The sequence below is a fragment of the Chlamydotis macqueenii genome, chromosome 15 (genome assembly GCF_036417535.1).
Source record: "Chlamydotis macqueenii isolate bChlMac1 chromosome 15, bChlMac1.mat, whole genome shotgun sequence".
Classification (NCBI taxonomy): domain Eukaryota; kingdom Metazoa; phylum Chordata; class Aves; order Otidiformes; family Otididae; genus Chlamydotis; species Chlamydotis macqueenii.
This window is the reverse complement of record NC_141570.1, coordinates 15,344,516-15,364,398: the sequence shown is the minus strand read 5'-3', so window position 1 is coordinate 15,364,398 and position 19,883 is coordinate 15,344,516. Positions and strand designations below refer to the sequence as shown.

The 19,883-nt window shown below is 40.9% G+C and overlaps 1 protein-coding gene across 20 annotated transcripts in view; it reads right to left on the bottom strand.

Annotated features, from left to right (window-relative positions):
- Positions 1 to 19,883, bottom strand: part of RBFOX1 (RNA binding fox-1 homolog 1) — a 968,785-nt gene that overhangs the window by 826,544 nt on the left and 122,358 nt on the right. For 14 of the 20 annotated variants that reach the window (XM_086759494.1, XM_086759490.1, XM_086759501.1 and 11 more), the window contains exon 1: positions 9,467 to 9,597. The exons of the other annotated variants lie outside the window; for them this stretch is intronic. In XM_086759494.1, coding sequence (XP_086615620.1) covers positions 9,467 to 9,469 — 3 coding nt within the window. In that variant the 5' untranslated portion in view covers positions 9,470 to 9,597. Of the gene's footprint in view, positions 1 to 9,466; positions 9,598 to 19,883 lie in introns of those variants that run through there. 20 annotated transcript variants of the gene reach the window in all.

Below are 19,883 nucleotides of genomic sequence, written 5' to 3'. Positions count from 1 at the left end.
GGTCACCAGTGTAAAATATATTTGCTATTCAAGCCCAGATAACAGTGCACTTGTACCTGCATTACCACTGACTGTCAAGAGTCGTGATTTTTACCTGTATTACTGTTACTGCTGCTAATTACAAAGAAAGTGGCTGAAGAACAGCCAAGGAGACAGAGAACTCTGCAAGGTTCCTCCAAAAGCCAAATTATCTAGAATAAGCCCGAAATACAACCATGCAGACTTCCTGCCACTCCTGCCCGCTGTCTGCCATACAGCATATTGAAAACTTCAGCTTCTGGCATCAGAAACACAAGTCAGAGATATCAGACATTTTGAGGAGGAGACACAAAACGTTTGGTACCACATAGATCATGCTGGTACTCCATGCATGTGTTTGTGCGCGCATTTGTGTGTGTACAGCCACAGTAACGGATGGCGTTACTAACATACGCCAGGTACGCTCATCAGCGATGCGCTGACGTCCCTTCTAAAAGAAGGATTTTGCCACGTATGTCAAACTGTTCAGCGATCCTTCATCTTTCATTCCCCACAGTAAAAGTACTGATAAAGTCTAAAAACCCAAGTTTCTCTAAGTCAGGCAATCAGATTCGGTGCATAATACTGTTATTTGCTGGCACAGGCCTCCCTCTGCAATTTCTGTCATAGGCAAACTGAGGGAAAATAAACTATGGAAAAGACAGGGAGCAAACCACGTTCAAAGCATTTCGAATCCTTGTGTTCTCAAAACAATAGCTCCTTCACACCTCGGTGTTATTACAATGCCTCACGCAACCGCTCCTCGCCTACCTCTTTGCTAAACAGCAGCTTTAGCAGAACTAGACAGCTGCAATACTAGCAAAAACAAAATTGTTAATTGCTACTTTCACCTCAGCAGTTCCAGAACCAACAGAGAAGAACAAATAGGAAAATCAGGACTGGCGAAGTGCCATGCTTAGGAAACACGGCTGCAATTTTTTTTTTTTTTTCAATTTTTTCTTTTCAAAGTGGAAATAATTCTACTAGATACTAATGGAGACCATAATATACAGATAGCACAACACTAGTGCTGCTTTTTAGAAGATGGGGAAAATCCTTAAACCAACCAGGAAAACCTTCATTTCTTCTGACTGTAGTGAGCAAAACTGACAGGCATCCACAGCAGCAGCATAATTGAACTTAATAAGAGAACTCTTAACATAAGAATGTAACTGGAACAATACTGTAGGCTCCTGTAACCCATAGTAAAAAGATGAACTGCTCTTATTATAACAACAGATTTTTGTGACTCACTTATGTCTTATTAATTTAACTAGCTGGTTTTTATTTTATCATATGCTTTTATTTTCTTGTCCTGTATCACCTATTATTGCTAAGTTACATGCTTTGTATAAAATTTATAACGAAATCATATCTTCCTAAATTTCATCACTTCAATTGTCTGTGGTTTATAATTGTTTTAAATTACTTCTTTTCATTAAAGACAGAGTTTTTACCTAGTACTCAGAGATGGTATCGTGACCCCACCGTCCTTTTTCAGCTGTCTCCAAGAGACCCCTACAATCCTGCAGAACTCTTTCTGTCACAGTACCAGAAGTTTATTGTGATACAGAAGTTTATTTGGATACATTGTATCAAAAAGCACCTTAATATTTAGAATACAAGAAAATATTTAGGTTCCTACATACACAATTTTGTACATGAGACTTCAAGCAACACTCAAGCCCTTTTTAAAATCCGGTCAGGTTCTAGCAAGCATCTGTATCTTAACAAAGGTGGTCCTCTGGCTACAATGAAACAGAAGTTTGAGTTGTTTCAAGGGGAGGATACAACCATGAGGACTGAAATAATGGAAATGGGAAAACCTCAGGCTAACCACACTGAAAGGAAAACAAGTAAGAAGTGTTATCACCAAAAGTTGATTACGTACCTTGCTGCGGTGAAATGGCAATGGCTGAAAACAAAACCGTGCTCAGAGTGATTAAAGGGGCCAAACTACCTGACGGCATCATTCTGTCCATTTGAACCAGTATGTCCCAGCAAGGACGGAATCCCAGAGTGAGGATGAAAGATCGTATCAGCACCAAAGCCAACTGATTTGAAGGCACTTTACAGTGGGAGGTGTAAAAGATGCCTTCAGTAACGGCTCATACAAAGCAAAAGGATCGCTTTGCGTATGGTACCAGGGTGCTCTGTGCATTCGGCTGCAGGGCAAGCCCCCAGCCTGCCCCGTCTGACAACTGGCCTTTACAGTTGATTTTTCCCACAGTGGCATAAGATCCTTAATAATCAGCTACAGCCAGAGATTCAGTACGGGATCAAAGTGAAAGCAACACTGTAAAATAGAAACAATGAAATGAAAATGTAAATACAAACCTCATGGATAGGTGTCTGGGACTGGAGAACAGTAATAACGAAATAATCCATTTTTAAATTGAGAACGTGCACAAGAAAGCAAGTGTGCAAAACACGCAATATGGACAATTTTGGTACTTGGCAAGAGTTCAGTACTTGCCTTGACCAGGGGAAACCCAATTGGTCTCCTGTGGAGGCAGCTGCAGACTAACATGTCATCACAATGGCACCAGAGAAGAGGTCATCACGAAGTGAAGGAGCCATTTGGAGAGTGGCCTAAATTAGGGAGGGGAAATAGGGGGTCTAATATCACTGAAAGATCAGGAGGATATCTAGATCCATTAATCTTCCTGCTGGGTCCCTTTACGAGGCTCAATTCAAACTGCACTCTGGGACTTCCTTAGCATTTATATTGCTGCAGACTTCAAATGGATATCACCATGTGGTAGATGACATTTTAGGTAGCTCATCTTCGATGTCAGAAGAAAGGACATTTCAGTAACTGCTCACATACGAAGTGGCATGTCTGTAGTGGAGTGAGAGAGGTTTTTTTAAAATCCTAGAGCTTCACTGTAGAGTTTCATTGTAACAGAAGATAATATTTCATCAAGTTATTTCCTGTGACACTGATCAAAGGCAACCACCAAGCAGCATGACTTGAAACTGATGCTTCAATATCTTTTCCCACCAAAGTAAGACTGTAAGCTCTGCAGTCCAGGAATGCACAGACTATGCTGCATCCCAAGGCAAAGTGGTACAGAAATACATACAATAGAAGAGAGAAGATTATTTTGAAAGTGTTTAATACCATATTCTATACTTTCATATAGAGATTGTTTATAGGATCTTCATTTACTCTCAAATTTTGCTCAACAAAATATCTGCATGATATTCCATAATCCTTAACTTAGGAAAAATAACTAAGAGTTTTATCTTAAGTATTTATTTTGTGACCTACAGTGATTATTATGTCTTATTTTTAATTACCTGTTTGGGCCACTACTATATGGAAGACCAACACTTGGGAGAAAAGTGGAATTTTTCGAAAGGGCAGACAAAGATATCAATATTGGCTCTGACAAAGACTGTTAAGCCTTTTTCCTGAATCAGTGCCATTCAACATTGTCTGTTTCTCTCTCCTCAAACTATAAAATGTCAATCCTCTACAAACATATGGTGAAAAAAAAAAAATGAGGCATCTAAGACGTATTTAACAAAACAACAAATTTAAAAGATACAAGCAGAAACTCAGGAACTGGCTATCCAGAGGAAGAGTAATGCCTATTCATCAGCCAAACTACTTTTGTGAAAGACAAATGTCTTTAGACAACGGACAGACATATAAAAGATATGTTTTTTCAAGACAACAAGACAATTACATGACATTTTATTTTGAAATCCAGGGCTCTGGATATGCTTGAGGTTCTGAAAGGCTTAACAGTCATTTTGCTACCAAAGTAAGAAAATCCACAACAGACTGTCAATTTTTGTAAGACAACAGTGTTACATGTGCAACTTTTTTTCTGCATGTGCTTTCTCACGTGTGAGCTACAGATACTTGAAAGATGAAAAAGCCAGAAGACAGACTGCAGAGTAACCTAGGGTCAAGGAAACCAACTGCAACTGCACTGGGCTTACCCCTCGAAGCAGTACATACACATTTACTACTGGTTTATCTCATGTGATGATGGTGTTGGTTTCAACACAGCGAAACTTTTGTCCTGTTACTATTAACTCAAGTACAATTGTTCAATACATCTGGACTTTCTTACATCCGCATACAGGTGTTCTTCCACCTTCTCTACAACTGCTTGAACTATTAGAATACCTTGATCTGAAATAGTAGTGCTTTCTCCTAAATTACCTACCCACGTTTCCAGATACTCACAGCTTCAAAACAGCATGCACTTAGAGTTGGGATTTTATACATCAAGCTTGCATTTCCTGAATTTCTCAGGGGAAAAAAAAAAAAAAAAAAAAAGTATTTTCAGGCTAGCTTCTTAATGTTCTGATCATACAATACTTGCTCACATCTAATACAAAGCCTGAACTTAGAGACCACAAAACCCCCAGAAAACCTTTGGAACCAGCAATCAGAGAAGCAAGATCCTATAAGTCTCCTCACCAAGAGAAGTATGTCAGCATGTATTCATACTCTATGAGGTTCTGTAAACTCCAATGGGAGAACAATTAATGAGTACCCAAAAGTAAAGGAAAAGTTTGAATCACCACTAGCACCATGACAGACTCAAGATCAATGAACTACAGAATCTAGCAGAAAGCTGAGATTCCCTAACTCCAGCTATCGTTACCGTTTGTTTAACAATGAGAAGCTTAAAAAATAGCCATTGCTTGAAACACATTCTAGATTGTTTCCTTGTAACTCCTTCTTTTGTAATCATAATCTCTCTATGCACCCTGAACTTCCTTTGTCAGGGGCTGTACACTGCAGGGTTGAAACCATGTGTGTTGCAAACTGAGAAAAATCTGTGTATGTTTGTAGTGTTCGTAATGCTGGTCACAGACAGCTGCATCTGGCCCTACAGCCATCATTATGCCATTTATCTTACAAGTTATTTACTTTTGCATGTTTGCCCTTTAACACAATCCAAGACTTTCAACTCAGCCTGCTGTAACAATATTCCCTTACGCCTCTCTATCTGAAGCAGAGAAGCAATTATTTTAATGGATACGAGTTTGCTTGGTCATTTTTACAAAATCTCCCTGACTGACTGCAGCCAGTCCCCCGCTGACAGACACTCCCAGTTTGTGGCACAGTGCTTCCCGCTCCAGGCAGTTATCTCAATTTTAGGGCACTGGATTACATAGGTAGGTACTAAGGCATCTGTCAATCTGGAGTTGTGCATTTACCTTGGTCCTTTCAGGGTATTAGCTGCAATAACACTTCACTGTTTGTAAATACAGGATTTTAGAACTGCAACCAAAGTTGCAAAAATGTTCTGGGTTTTTTAACTGGCTTAGAGAAAACTGTCATAAAGCTGTAGATTTGTGTACATGTACATTAGAGACACTTCAAATAACTTCAAAATTTAAAAATACATGCTTGCAAAACACCTAACAGTTTCCTTCCCCTTGAGAAGAGCCAAATAGTTAATATCTCATAACACACTTCAGAAACTATCTTGAATTTCTGAATATTGATAAAGAAGTCTACTTTTAAATATTCCTACTTCTGACAGATTCTCTGCAAAGTACAAAATCTGGAGCAAAAGAGTAGAGACATTAAACTACACCTACTTGGCAAAAAGTAGTATTTCAAAGATACGACAAGCATATTTTCGGCATTTGATGTTGCCTGATATCTAACTGAAATCCATTCTGTGAATCAGACACAACCCCTTCTTCGTGCTCTTCAGAATGTCACACGTGCTGCAGTACTGCTGTTATTCACCACCGTAAATCCCAGCATCCTGAAAGTGTTTTCCCGTGCCAGGTAATATTTCTTTTCATTTTACATTCATTTTTCAGTGCATTAACTTAAAGGATACAGATAAAATCAACTTATTTACAGTAAGCTGTAATTTTTGGCATACTAAATTTTAGCAAAATAATAGTTATGGAGGGAAAGTGTAATAAATACCAATAGAGAACTTCATAAACAGTTTCCTGTTTAATCATATAAGCATACCTTCAGATTAGGTGATAAAAACAGTATCTACTAATAATATATTCCAGAATACACAACATAAAGTTTCAGAGATGCCATTGTACTTTCAAGAAGTAGGATTGGCACTGCAAAATAATTACAGGCACCAAAAAATTCAACTATTTAATTAAAAGAACTAAACTACTTATTAAAAAGTGAAACTAGGTAAAGAATTAAAATCAACAAACAACAATAAAAAACCAAGACTTCTCATTAATAACTTGGGAAAAGATCCTCAGAAATAGAAGCTTTTCTGCTCTCAGGAAATATTACAGCTGAAATTCTGCACAATCAAGTCAACAGAAGTTCTGCCACAGAGTTAAATTATTTCACAATCGAGACCATAAACAGTCAAGCCACCTTATGTTTTGCTTGCTACCCTTAAGCCCTGTCCGTTCACTTGTTTCCTAACTCTTCAGTTTTATTCAGATGCTACTTTTATGAAGGTGCATGAGACAACAGCATCCCACTCTCCCACGTGAAATGAGGAGTCAAGATCCAAGAAATCAGCAGGGACAGTTCCAACAGATGCATAAAATAAAGACAGTTAAAAGGAAAACATTTCTCATCTGCTATATTTCTCTCAAGCTGTATTAGTATATATCAATCTTAATTACAGAAGATTCATCTTTTTTCAGACTAATACACCTTTCAAGCAACTGTATGCTGAACATAGCCACGCCTTCCATAGCCCTAAATAATATTGCTTCTTATGGCCAGCACTAGAAATTCTATGTTTACAGTATATAATGCTTATTATTAGAATTAAAAATCAGATAATGCCATTTCAAAGCGACAGCATGATAAATTCATGATGGTGAATTATTTAACTCAGCCATTGGTCTCTTCAGTTCTATATTTCCAACGAGCTCAACTTCCCCCAGTGCCAGTGAACACTGAGCAGCCCTTTTGGTCTTAAAGGAAGCTTACCTGTCTGCACAAAGTGAGACCAAGGATACTACTTCCATTAAACCCCTCCTGAAAACTGGGTAAAAACCTTGTAAAGCCAGCATACATGTAGGGCTGGCAGAGAAGCAGTAGATCCCCCTGAAAGCAATACAAAATACTCAAAGAGAAACTGTCTAGACATACCAGAGGGAGAGACAGTTTGGAGGGAATGAGATAAGAATCTTTAGAAATGAATTAAGTAAGAGCATATACTAAGAAGAAAAAAAATGAGATGAAGGAAAAAACAGCTAAAGCAGGAAGAAAAGTAAGAGAAGAAGGGGAACAGGAAAAGCACACAACCATCCATCAGAGATGACACAGGTACGAGCTGATCCTGCCCTGGGCAGAAAGCCTGACTACACGAGTGGCTGAGTCCCCTCTGGGCTCGCTATTCCATGTTTAACTTCAAAGGGGCTTTGTGTAGGACTGCGGCTGAGCAAGGAAGGAGAAACTTCAAAACCCACCAGTACCGGCAGCCATAGCCTAAGGACATAACATTCTCCCTCCTTTGCAGCAAGCCAGCGGTGCACAGTACTACGGGATTACACACGCGTGGAGTGTGTAGGCATCACTGTAATAATTCACAAAGCTGGGAACTGGACCGGGTAATCCCACATGCATACTCATACTCTATACTGAAAATGTATCATATTATGCATTCAAAAATTAACAATCCCACTCTCTTCCTTGACACTTGACTCCAGCCATTTAAGGACACCCTTTCATGAAAGCCAGAAAAGCATCCTTATCACATCAAGGACACCAAGTACTTCAATTACAAGAACTATAAAAATCATCAACATACTCTAAACTTTATTCATTACATTTGTCAGCTATCTTCCTGATACTCAGTTAAGTACTAATAGAAAAAAAGAAATACAGTCTTGACACTATAAACATAGACTTCATTTCAAGAAACGCCAAATCTTTTGTCTAACGTATTTACCAGAAGATTAAACTGTAAATTAAACTTGAGTAGCCAAGCCTTTAATACCTACATAAGACAGATAGTAGATTTGATCTGTAATAACAAAAACTACATCAAAATAGTCTCCCAAAAATTCAGTAGCTCAAAATCACTCAAGTAAAAGAAAACAAAAATAAATTAAAAATACCATAGCTTGAGCTATCCTAAATCACCACATAAACCTGATAACTGCAGTACGTGACACCAAATACTTGCCTGAAAACTAAATGTTCTATTGAGATACGCACTGAAAATTCACCCACATACACCCCCCCGCCACTCTTCCCAATATGTATTTTGACAAGCAGCTCTACTTGGTCTCTAGAAAATAACCATTTGATTATGAGGACTAACTTCATTTTATATTGCAATATACCCACAATCATCAGTCTCTACCACAGAGTGACAAAATCCTGCTTCTACTTCTACAGCCCATACAAACAATTGTTTTCACACTTCTACATGAGACACGAACCATACAGTATCTTTCCTCTCTTGTATCATCAAGTCTAGAGTAAGAAGCAAAGCAAGGGACTCGACATTCTTGGGACACCATCTTCTGCATCTGGTGTATTGTATGATCCAACTCGCCTTGAATAAGCTGAAATTTATTTAAAGTGAAAACACAGCCATCACTAAACTACTTAAAAATCGAACATCCTATGCTACATTTGCAATTCAGAGAGCAGATAAACAAAAGCTGCAGGTTTGGACAAGCTCTTTCACACTTCACTGACGGGAATCGCTCCAGAGTCAAACTTTGACCACGTTCGCTCTGCCATCTGCGCGAACCACGTTAAGCTGGCAACACAATCTCCAACAGCCACGTTACAAATCGTGGAAACGCAGAACGCGTGCCACTGCCACACTGCAAAACCGTGCCCCTGCTGAAGAGTGGCAGCTCCATCTGGAACCGGCTGTACGCTTACAACGTACATGGTGCTGCTTCACCTGTAGTGACCACGCACACAGCCAACGCTAATATTTTTTTTTTTTCCCTGATGGATGTGTACAGGAAAAAAAAAAACGATATGATTAATTGCTTATAAAATAAGTAAATACCGATGACTTACACGCAAGTAGTTTCCCAGCAGGTAAATATCTGCGCTCTTTCACTCGGTAACTCATCTGAAACCCGCCTGGCCATTTCTCTTGCCCTTCTTTATTTTTTTTTGTGAGCCACCTTCCGCGCCAGCGCTCTCCCCGCAGCACCTTCCCCGCGTTTTGCCGGAGGGAAGCTGAGCGGGTGCGGGGCCGCCCGGCTCCCCACGCCGCGCACCCGGGGCGCCGCACCGCGCCTCGACGCAGCTCCTGGTCCCCGAGAGCCCCCCCAACTCCGTGCCTGTCCGCGGACGCGCAACCCCCCCGCCCGGGCCGCCTCGGAAACTTTCCGGCCGCGGTGCCCGTCGGCAGCGGGAGCGCCTCCTCCCCGGGGGTAGGCCGGGCCGGGAGGAGCGGGGCCGGCCGCAGCCCCCGCCCCGCGCACCTGCGGGGCTGCCACGCGCCGAGCTGCCCCCCTCCTCCCCCGCGAGGCCCCGGCCGAAACTCACCATGCAGAGGCGAGCGGAGGCGAAGGCTGCCGGCGCCTCTCCCGTCCGGAGCCAGCGGCCCCCCCGGGCAGGTCGCAGCGGGACGCGGCTCCCCGCGGCCGCAGCCCCTTCCCCGCGGGCAGCGCCGCCGCCCTCACCGCCGCATGCCGCGCCCCCCGGCTCCCCCGCCAACGGCAGCGGGGCGCCCGGCCCGCCCGCGACCTCCGCGGGCAGCGGCGAGACCCCGGGAGGCGTCCCCGCCGCCGCGGCGGGGGGTGGTGCAGGGAGGGGGCGAGCGAACGGGCGGCTTCCCCGCTCCGCGGCAGCCCCGCACCGGCCGGGCAGGGAGCTTCCCAGAGGCGGAGGCGCTGCCGCTCTCCAGCCGGCGCGGAAAGTGGCTCCGGAGCGGGCGGAGGTGACCTTCAAGCCCGGCGGGGCGGGCCGGGCCGGGGGGCAGAGCGGCGGGGGGCCGCTGCGCCGAAGGAGGCGGCGGCGGCGGCAGCACCCAGCCGCGCGGGAGCGGCGGAGGCGGGCGGCGAAATGCGGCGGGGCGGCGGCGCGGAGCCCCCGCTGGCGGCGGGTGGGGCGCGGGTCTCCCCGCACCGGGCGCGCACGCCCGTGCCCGGATTGGCGGCCGCGCGGCGGCGCCCGGGCACCCCGGAGGGGCGCCCCCCCCCCCCAACAACCAGCCCTGCGTTGCCTGCCGCCCCGCACCCAGAGGCAGCGGCGGGGAGGGCCCGCGACCGGGGGGCTCCGCCGGGGCGGACCCTGCCCCGTTCAGCGGCGGCGCGGTCACAACTTTTTGTCCTCGGCGGAGCCGGGGCTGTCCCGGAGAGCGGGGAGCGTCCCTGGCCGGAGCGGGCAGGCGCTGTCACTGCTGCGTGCGGGAAGCGAGCAATCACCACGCACGCACGCAAAGCGGCACTCGGAAAACTGCCGATGAAAACGCTGCTCCGGGCAGCCCCCGACCTCTCTGCCTCCTGCACCCTCTTCCTCTCGCCCAAACGAAACCGAATCTTACAGGAATTGTAATGCTCGGCTAAAGAGAAGAGCGTCGCAGCATCCCTGAACGCATGAATTACGTTAAATCAGGCCGATAGCAGCTATTTATGAGAAAGTTTGCGAGGGGGAAAAAAAAAAAGCATCGGGACATGTCAGAACACTGTCCTGTCGTTTTCAATACATTCGGTATTAATTCAGTAATGATCAAACACTGTTGTGCTGCTCAACCTTCAGTTACAATAAATTAATGCCACTGGGATTTCATTCAACATGTAATCTTGTACCAGTCACCTCCGGGTACTCTCAGGATAAGGCAGATGTGCTACCCCCTACGGTTTAGGAGTAGGGAGGTGGTTTAAGTGCCTAGACAGAAAATAAAAACCAATAATAATACAGGTGATAATGAGGAAGCAGGCTTTAAATGACAAATGTATGATTCCTTAAAAAACTTTACATGAATAATCTCCCTATAAATTATTTCATCTATGCAGAAAATAAATACAGCCACAGTATTCTCAAGTTCAGCTGCAGACCGCACATACATCACACACAGCTGTACCTCAGAAGCACACCTCTACATCCCAGCGTCTCCATGTACCGCTTTGGGGCTTGGCCCATTTCTTTTGCTGCTTTAAGGCCCGAGGTGTGGCTCTGGATCTCCTAAATACGTAACTCAGGGGAACTGCTCATGAATGTACCTCTACCAAGTCACAGCATTTTATGGAGCTTTAGCTCCACCGTGTTTAAACCTGTCTGATGGCCGAGCTGTATAAAGTTAGTTAGACATTCATTTTCAGAATTAATTGCTGATCCTTGTACGTTTCATTTAAAGACCCCTGGGATGGATCTTTAAATCCGCCCTGTGGGTTTCCTGTATTTCTTATTTCAGCCTTCCAGTTCTAAAACCAATCAAAATAGGACATGGGAGGCTTATGTGTCCAACAAATGTAAACTGGAGGTCAAAACATTATGCTCAAGTTCTTTAAACTACTACAAAAAGCTTTTACAGTGGGTAACTTTGTTATTCTTCGCAGCAGAAGAGATCTACATCCATATTTACTAATCAGTCTACGAGAAAGGAATCCTAGTAGAAGCTTAGTGAACGTAAATCAAACATAATTGTGGCAAAATTTCTCCCGCACTTTCTTAGTTTGTATATTTAGGCCCCTTTATAAGAAAATAATTTCCAAGATTCTGATTAAACATTACTGACTACTTTGACGGGCTTGTCAGATGGCTAAAACCTCCTACTTCACCAGCGCCGTCATTAAGACTGAACTAATAAAAAACCTGAAATACAAACTTCCATGTATAAAATCTCTACCTTTTGAGGATATATACTTATGCCATACGAGCCAAGCTTTCTTCCTGGTGAAAGGTTGGAATTTTTGCCATTAAGTTCTTCAGGGTAAATACCAGCTCAGACAGAACTTACCGTTGATTGATTCAGAGCAATAATTGGAGCCTCTTGCCCGTACGCTCAAAGGCCCATGCACGGAACCATGCAGCTCCAGGTCTATAAAACAGAGCAAGCAAGAAAGGGCCATCTAGTGCCTTCCCAGCTGAAGCAGCCTGGAATGCCCTTCTCTTCTCCAGATACGGGATTTTCAGGGTGGCATCAATGATCAGACTTGCAAAGATTTTTAGATATATCAATTTCTTTCAAAATCTGACCTGTAGTCTTTCCAATATCCACTCATCTATCTGCAATAGATCACTGGCAATATTTCTATATCCAGCTGGCAGAATTAAGAATGAAGAATGTTAAACTTTTTTAACATGCTATAATAATAAACAAGTGAAGTTCAAGAAGATATGTGAGCTCCACTAAAATCCTTCATTAAAGAACACAGAACTCTGACAGGCTGGAATTAATAAAAAGCTATCTTAAAGCATTTGAGCATTCCTGTTGAGAAGTGAATGCTCACTGGAATATTAAGGACTATTCACAGGATCAGAGCTACTCCATGCCCAGGTGTTTGTTAGCACCACCTTCACTACAGAAACAGGGCTGTATTAAAGGGCTAGATCAGAGCTTCTCTTTCAGGTTCCCAATGCCTACATATGCTCCTTTTGTATAAAACGGTGTAAAAAAGTTTATCTTGGGTTATTTTTCATACCTGTTTTCCTTTTGTTTCCATCACATAAAAGAAGTTTGAACTGCAAGTCCTATCCTTCTTAAAACAACTCCATATTCAAAGTCAACAGTCATTATTGTATACAGGCTCCCAGCTGAGAAAAAAGTTTTGGGTTGGTAAGTGGCTACAGGAAGAAATAATTGTCGATGAGAAGACACTACAGATAAATAATGGCCAGAGAAATAAAAGCCAACACAGATAGCAGGACATTCTTACATGGGTGGCAGAGCAGGGAACAGCACCAAAATACTCCGTTTTCTGTTCCAGTGCTCCACGCATTAAAATATTTGCCTTCCTAAACGTGATGTATCCAAAGGTACCTGCCTGTAAATCTCCGAGACAGTAACCACCTTCAGAAAGGTATCCCGCTATTTGTCTTTGTAATATACAGTACATTTTAAAACATTTGACAAAAAACTATATTGGTGATTCCATCCTAAAGTCGTAATGGCACGGAACCACAATTCACAGTAATCTCCATAGGAAATATTTACAAAGAAAATACTTAAATTTAAATATAATTGTCTAGTCATGAACTTTAACTAGTTGGCTTTGGAAGGAGACATTTTCCATTTTAAAGGAAATTATCAATAGTAGGAGAACAAAATAAATGGCAGGTAGTGAAAGGCTCTATTGAAATACTATGTTTTGAACAAATTCTCAGTCAGGGATTAATTCATAAAACCTGTTAACAAATTCATTTTCTGAATAGAAGCCTATTTCAGGTTTTCTTAAAATTTGAAACATTTTTTTCCCTTTTTCCCTTTCAAGTAAAATGCCTTCAGAATTTATTTCCTTTTTTTTTTTTTTCCCAAGATAGTATTGGAAATAAAACCAAATGGGCATGTAGGTACAATGAAACATCATTAGGTTCAGTGCCTGATGTCTTGTCTTTAGAGCTAATTTGTATTTCAATACTGCTATTGTATGGGACAGACAGACAAGGGATCATTACTGCAGTAGAAGAAAAAAAAAGTTTCATTTCTTCTAAAAAAAAAAAAGATAATAATTAAGAAATACATCTATAAAAACAGAAAACAGATCTAAAGGAGGCAAAAGATTATGATTTCTTGGACAAAATAATTGTTCCAAAATGCAGACTAAGTAAATGCTGCAGATGCTGTAACAAAAGAAAAAAAAAAAGAGAAAAGTGGTAAAAAAGTTATTTGAAGTCTTCAAAACATAAAGATTCCATATATTTGTAAGAATTATATAAATAGTACATACGTATTTAATGCTTTAAAAATTCATAACGTATTTGCAGTAAAGAAACATCCGCAACTGCTGCAAACACGTTCCTCCTTTTTAAGAGCTGTCGATGTACCATTCTGTACACATACCATTCTGATGGTGCTGGTTTTTTAGTTTAACCTCAGATTTCTTAAATGCTTTTTAATTCTTGACAATTTCTAGCACCTCAAGCATTTGTTTTCTGGATGATGTGTTGAATGGAGCTGAATAAGGACAGCGTGGATAGCTTTGGAGTTCTGGTTAGATTGAATTTGTCATTCGCTTGTGCTCTGCAGACAAAGGATTACTTGCCGTGTATCAAATACTGGAGCCTGAAGACTTTAACGCTTTTGTCTTGATGTCAGAAGGTGGCGTTAACCCAGTGTTGCCCTGTTGTTGTTGTTGTTGTTGTTACCTTTCTGTTCATGCAGTTCTGCTTGGGAAAATAATTCTGGGATATTTGTCCCACACTTTCAAGCCACAGATTTCAGTCCCAAAGAACAAACTTAACCATATTGTCACATATTTAGCATCTACTTAATTAGAAACTTATAGTTATTTAATAAAATCTTTAAGTACAAAGAGAAAACGTCTATTTTTCATGCCCTCATAAAAGTATCTTCATGTGTTTGTTTCTAAGTATCTATAAATTTGAGAGTTTCCAACTTATTTGTCTGTGATAAAATGTTTATCTGTTTGTCATAATTTCTCTAGGGAGTTGTTATTCTGAAATACCATTTCTCTCTCTCTTTAGTTTGACTTATAGCATATGTAAAACTTCTCTTGAAGAAACGTCTCAAAGAAACAACTGCATGCTCAGCTCATCAGCATCTACTATTTTTTATCTCTGTGCTTTACCTCCAAGTTATTTTGAGAGCGCCTTGGGATTGAAGACTGTTCAGATCGGGCTGATAGCTTATTGCTTTATAGGTGGAAAAAGGTCAAGCTGATTTAACTGACCTTTCTTGTAGGAAAATTACAGGTTTGCATTTGGTCTTTTTGTTATCCTATGTGGATGGATTGGTTCACAGATTAAAGGCTAATTGATTGACACTCACATTTACATATATGCCAAACTTAAAATTCCTATTTAAAGTATTCATTGAAATTTTCATGCTCAAAGACAGAATTTGAAAAAAACCTTTCACAAAAACTGCCTGAATCTCAATGTTCCAAACCATGAGTTTCTAGCTAGCCTCTGTAGTTCATGGATTACTGGATTTTAAAATATATCATCTGCCCCTCTATGTAACGGTGCGTTTTTGGCATTACTCCAGACCTGAAGGTAGCAAATCCTGGAGCATGGACCAATGTAACTGACAACCACTTGCCTAACATCACCTTTGATTCTATGTCTGACAGCAGAGAAAGGATTTAAAACAGTTTTATCAGCAACCAATATGGAGAAGCTATTGTTTAGTCAAGAGAAAGAAAGCAAAATTCCCTGGAAATAACAAAGTATTTTCCAAAGCATTTAGCTGTGGATCCATATTGTTTTACATAGACAATCAAGCGGAAAAGTAGTTCATTACGAACAAGAAATAACAGAGCAAAAAACCCACAGAGGTCTATTGGCTCACTATTAAAGGTAGAGAGTCCCAGAGAATCCAAGAGCTGCAAAAAGTCAGATGTGCCACAATCTCTAAGTACACCTCTTCAGGAATTAAAACACAGTTACAGAAATAAGTAATTTCTTTCTAGTATTTTTATCGCTAATGTATTCACTCCTCTGCTCTCATATGCGGAATATATATTAGATTCATAAAAATGAATTGAAATTTACTATTTCCTGGATTATCTTATTCCAGTTAAATCCTTGATTCATAAGGCAATTGCTGAAGATAAATAGAACTTCATGAATTGTTCATGAACTGCAGAAATTCAGAAGTTAGAGATGAAAAATGTAAAACACACAACCCTTCATCCGTAGGCTACAAATTCAAGTCCAGGTTTGAGATCAGCAGCGACCAATATCCATTTTCATCTTATCATCTGAAGGCTTTCTGGTAGCATTCGCAAACTCCGTTTGTACCCTCAGTTCCATCTTTACAGGATAAGTGGCCACATAAATAATTGACTGGAAGTTGTCAGAAACAAGAAGTCGTGAAATGTAAAGTCCCCTTCATCCACCCAACTGTACAAACAGCACATATGAGCTAATTTTCTAACCTTTCACTAAACTTTATGTAAAACTAGACACATAGGAGTTCTTGCACGTTTTTAATAAAATAAAGCTCCTCAAATATCAAATCTTTCTAATCATATATTCCTCTGGAAATACCACCTTTGAGGTTTTTCTGTTCTTTACTGGAAAATTATTAGGAAAACCTTCTCACCTGGGACCTTTTGCTATACAACTGTTTAAAAAAAAAAAAAAAAAAAGCTTCTCCTTAACTGAGTAATTTCTGCCTTCTGTTGTTAGACGGGAGTATGTCACAGTCAGGCTTGCTTGAAAGCAAGCACAGAGGGTAGCAGTGGGACATGCCACTATTTATTTTAGGTTTTTCATGTTTCTTGTATTACGGGTTAGATTAAAGGGATTTTTAACAGAATATGATAATGTGTGGCACCTTAAACATTTTTTAATGTTTATAGAGATTGATCCCCACCTTTCTCTTGGCAGATGGAAAACAGCACTCATATTTTTAGAAATTAAAAATTACAATTGACTTACTCTTCTACTGGTCTTTTTAGAGCAAAAGAAAATGTAGCCTACAGGTAGCCCACCTCCTTAAGACACACTTACAAAAACAGTCACCACACAAACATACAACATCAGGCAATATTACATAGCTATAGCTATTTCAGCTACACCTGTCTTCATAAAGACAGTACTTTTTTGGTAAGAATTGTGTTGAAATAATCAGCTAGAAGTGATGATACTCATACCGCAGAACCATCACGCACCTCAGGACTCTGATACATGCCAAAGGTTTTCTAAAATGTATTTACAGCCAGTCAATGAGTATAGAAAATATCACATCAATGCACAAATGAAAATGATCCTTAATACGGTTTTACAAATCACCTCTGTGAATTGCCTTTATGCAAATAGAGGCCACATATTAATTGCAGAACTGCTTTAAATATTGTAAGAGCTTAAGCAATTATGGTTTTTATAGAATAGAGTCAATAAAAAATCATGCTCTTCTCTAGCCTACTACATAAACTTAATTATGAGGTAAAGCGTTAATGACCTAAGGTAATTTTACACTGAGAACAAGTGTTTGAGTGAACAAGTGAACAGTGAGACTGCAATGGGCTAACCAGGACTGTGCGTAACGCTGATCTCGGAGAGCATTCCAGCACGTACCCACAGCTTCTGAAAAGCCCCTTCAGTTACAGTCCGTTCCTCGAGGAAAGAAGTTTTGAAAACCTGACATAGCAACAAGTGTTAGTCTTCCGAGGGGCTTGATCTTTGTTGCAAAATGAGAGTCAGGACCCTAAACCACTTGAAATACTACAGCATTAGTAGAAAAAGTTGAGTCGTTAGTCGTCAGACTCTAAGGTTTTCCAATAAGTGTGAGGGGGCACTACTGATTTTTGTTATTAACCTCATGTGATAGAACGATAATTTGTTTCTCCATGAACATTTATCTCTTTCAAATATTTCTAGTGGCTCTCCAATTAATCTATGCCCTTCATTTGATTGCAGGGAGGCTAACCACGAGTAAGATAATGCTTTTATGCTTTTTATGAGTATATGTGACAAAAAAAAAAAAAAATGGACCCTATCTTTAAAAAGAAGGCTTTCTTGAAGGAGAAGCATTTCACAACTTTCATGTTTCTCAGGCCTGAAAAGGGGTGGACTATGATCCATATGTAAGGATTCCTAAGTAAAGATTCCAGAAGCATATAAACCTGGGATTTATACTGTTTTCTTACACCAAACACAGTTAAAATCTTTTACCACAATGGTGGAAAAAAAATAATGGGCAGGTAATATTTTCCTAGTGAGAAACACATCTCTCCAACACAATTTCTCTTTCCTTCTTTGTACAATAGTGCCTTGTACTTCTGTGAGAGTAACGGGAAACCATTTAGTGGGATTTGGTAAACGTGAGAACACGATGGTGTGAACAGTTCAGTTAAAAGAGACGTAACAGGTCTGAGCTGGGCAGCAATGAAAACAAGGACCACTGGTTTCTGCAGTATTTAGGGAGTTTGTGTCAGCTTCATTTTAAGCTTAGCAACAGAACATCGATTTAATTAGGTAGGAAACAATGAAAAAAGCATGGAAATTAATTTGGGATGTAGAAAGCAGACATTTTTGTGAGATGTTTCCCTTGAACTGCTCATTAACAGACCGGTTAATACTGCCATGTAGGGAGCAATGTTTAAATTCCCATGTTAACATACAGAAAAACTGGAAGACTTCCGATATCCATGAACTGTTACTGTTGCCTCCTGCACGTGCAGGAAATCAACAGCAGAAAATGTCATGACCGTATTCTCAAGCCTTGTAACAGCTGTGAAGACGAGGAGTACAAGGCCCGATCTCTTATTGCTCTGTGTCTTCGGTAGTTATTTCCCTGTCCCCACAGTGGTTGCATAAAGCATACGAAATCCAAGGCAGTGTATCCATGTTTTATAAAAGCCTTTTTAAAACCTATTGGCATAAATGGTTAAGTGAAAAGGAAAGAGCAAATGAGCCCCCAAACCCCGCTCTAATGACCTTTCCTCGCAGACGCCACCCAGTACAGCAGAGAAGTCTGTGGGGAAATGTTCTGTGGAGTGATTACACGGGAGTCGTTTCTGACATGAATTGTGCGAACTACCTATAAAGGAGATGTTCAAGTCATTCTTTTTAGAAAGCACTATTGCAGCCTCTACCATGTGTATCAGCCACAGCTGAATGTTTCCTGTCGCTCACTATGGATGAACCCTTTGCACTTCTCTGCCATTTATCTCTGTCCCACAAGTACACGCGACCCAAAGCCACGGCGTACGGCCCCTCTCTCACCTTCCTGTGGACCAGAACCATGCAGAGTAGAGCTGACCATGGCTCAGTATGTTAAGCTAGCTGTGCTTTGAAGAATATTCTATCCTGATTCTGTACTCAGTCAGGATACTAAATCTGTATTTCAAAGATACATCTGACTGCATACCAACAAAGTAAAATGAATTTCATAGCAATTAGCCTTTATCCATTAGGATTAAAAATCTATGCAAATTCTCCACTGAGACATAATTCTTCCACAACACTGACACAATCACTCCCCCTTATCCTTTTCTTGATTTATCTTTTATTGCCTTAAATATAAAATTCTTGCACTCATCCTCCATTTTTTTTCTTGCTGTCTTTCTTTTATCTCCATATTTCCTAGTATTTCTGTTTCATAACAGTAGCTTTGTTTCCTTGTATTCTACTTTATTTTACATCTTTCTTTTCACTGGATAGCATCTTATGGATCAAGTACCAAGAGTGAAAGCCCCACCATTTTAGCACTCCTGAGTAGCAAAGGGGACAAGAAGTTTTGAAGAGTTCTCATGATTTATGTATTTTCATTGAGCATTCTTCACCTTCTGTAAAGCATCAGAAAATAATGAGGTGATGAAAAGTTTGTGAAACAGGATGTGAAAGGCCATGCATCAAGACGCCATACTATAGTAATCCACTCACAAATCTCCTTTGCATTCTATTTTCCATCAAAGTATTCCAAGGTCTTTATCAAAAGGATCACAGTAGAAGACGACTGGACATTACTACAGTAAACAAATGATTGCCATTAGTGTGAGGTGAATTTTGTTCTCAGAAACCTTTCCAAACAAGGCTCAGAAGTACCATTAAACCATCTAAAGTGGGTTAGTAAGCCTATGTAACAGTCCTGGAGCTGAAGAAGCACACAATCTGCCTTACAAACCTTTGAAGAAGATTAATTGAAGGACCACACACAATTTTTTCTATAGGGCACTTCACCAAGATAAGCTTGGTTTCTTTCAAGGCACCACCAGCTTGGCCGACAGGCTCAGCTCTGGCCTGCAGTGGGGCCACTGGAGCAAACTGGCAGTAGTTTAGGTTTTTTCTTAGCCTTTCTATAATGGTAGATTGAAAACCACCTTCAATG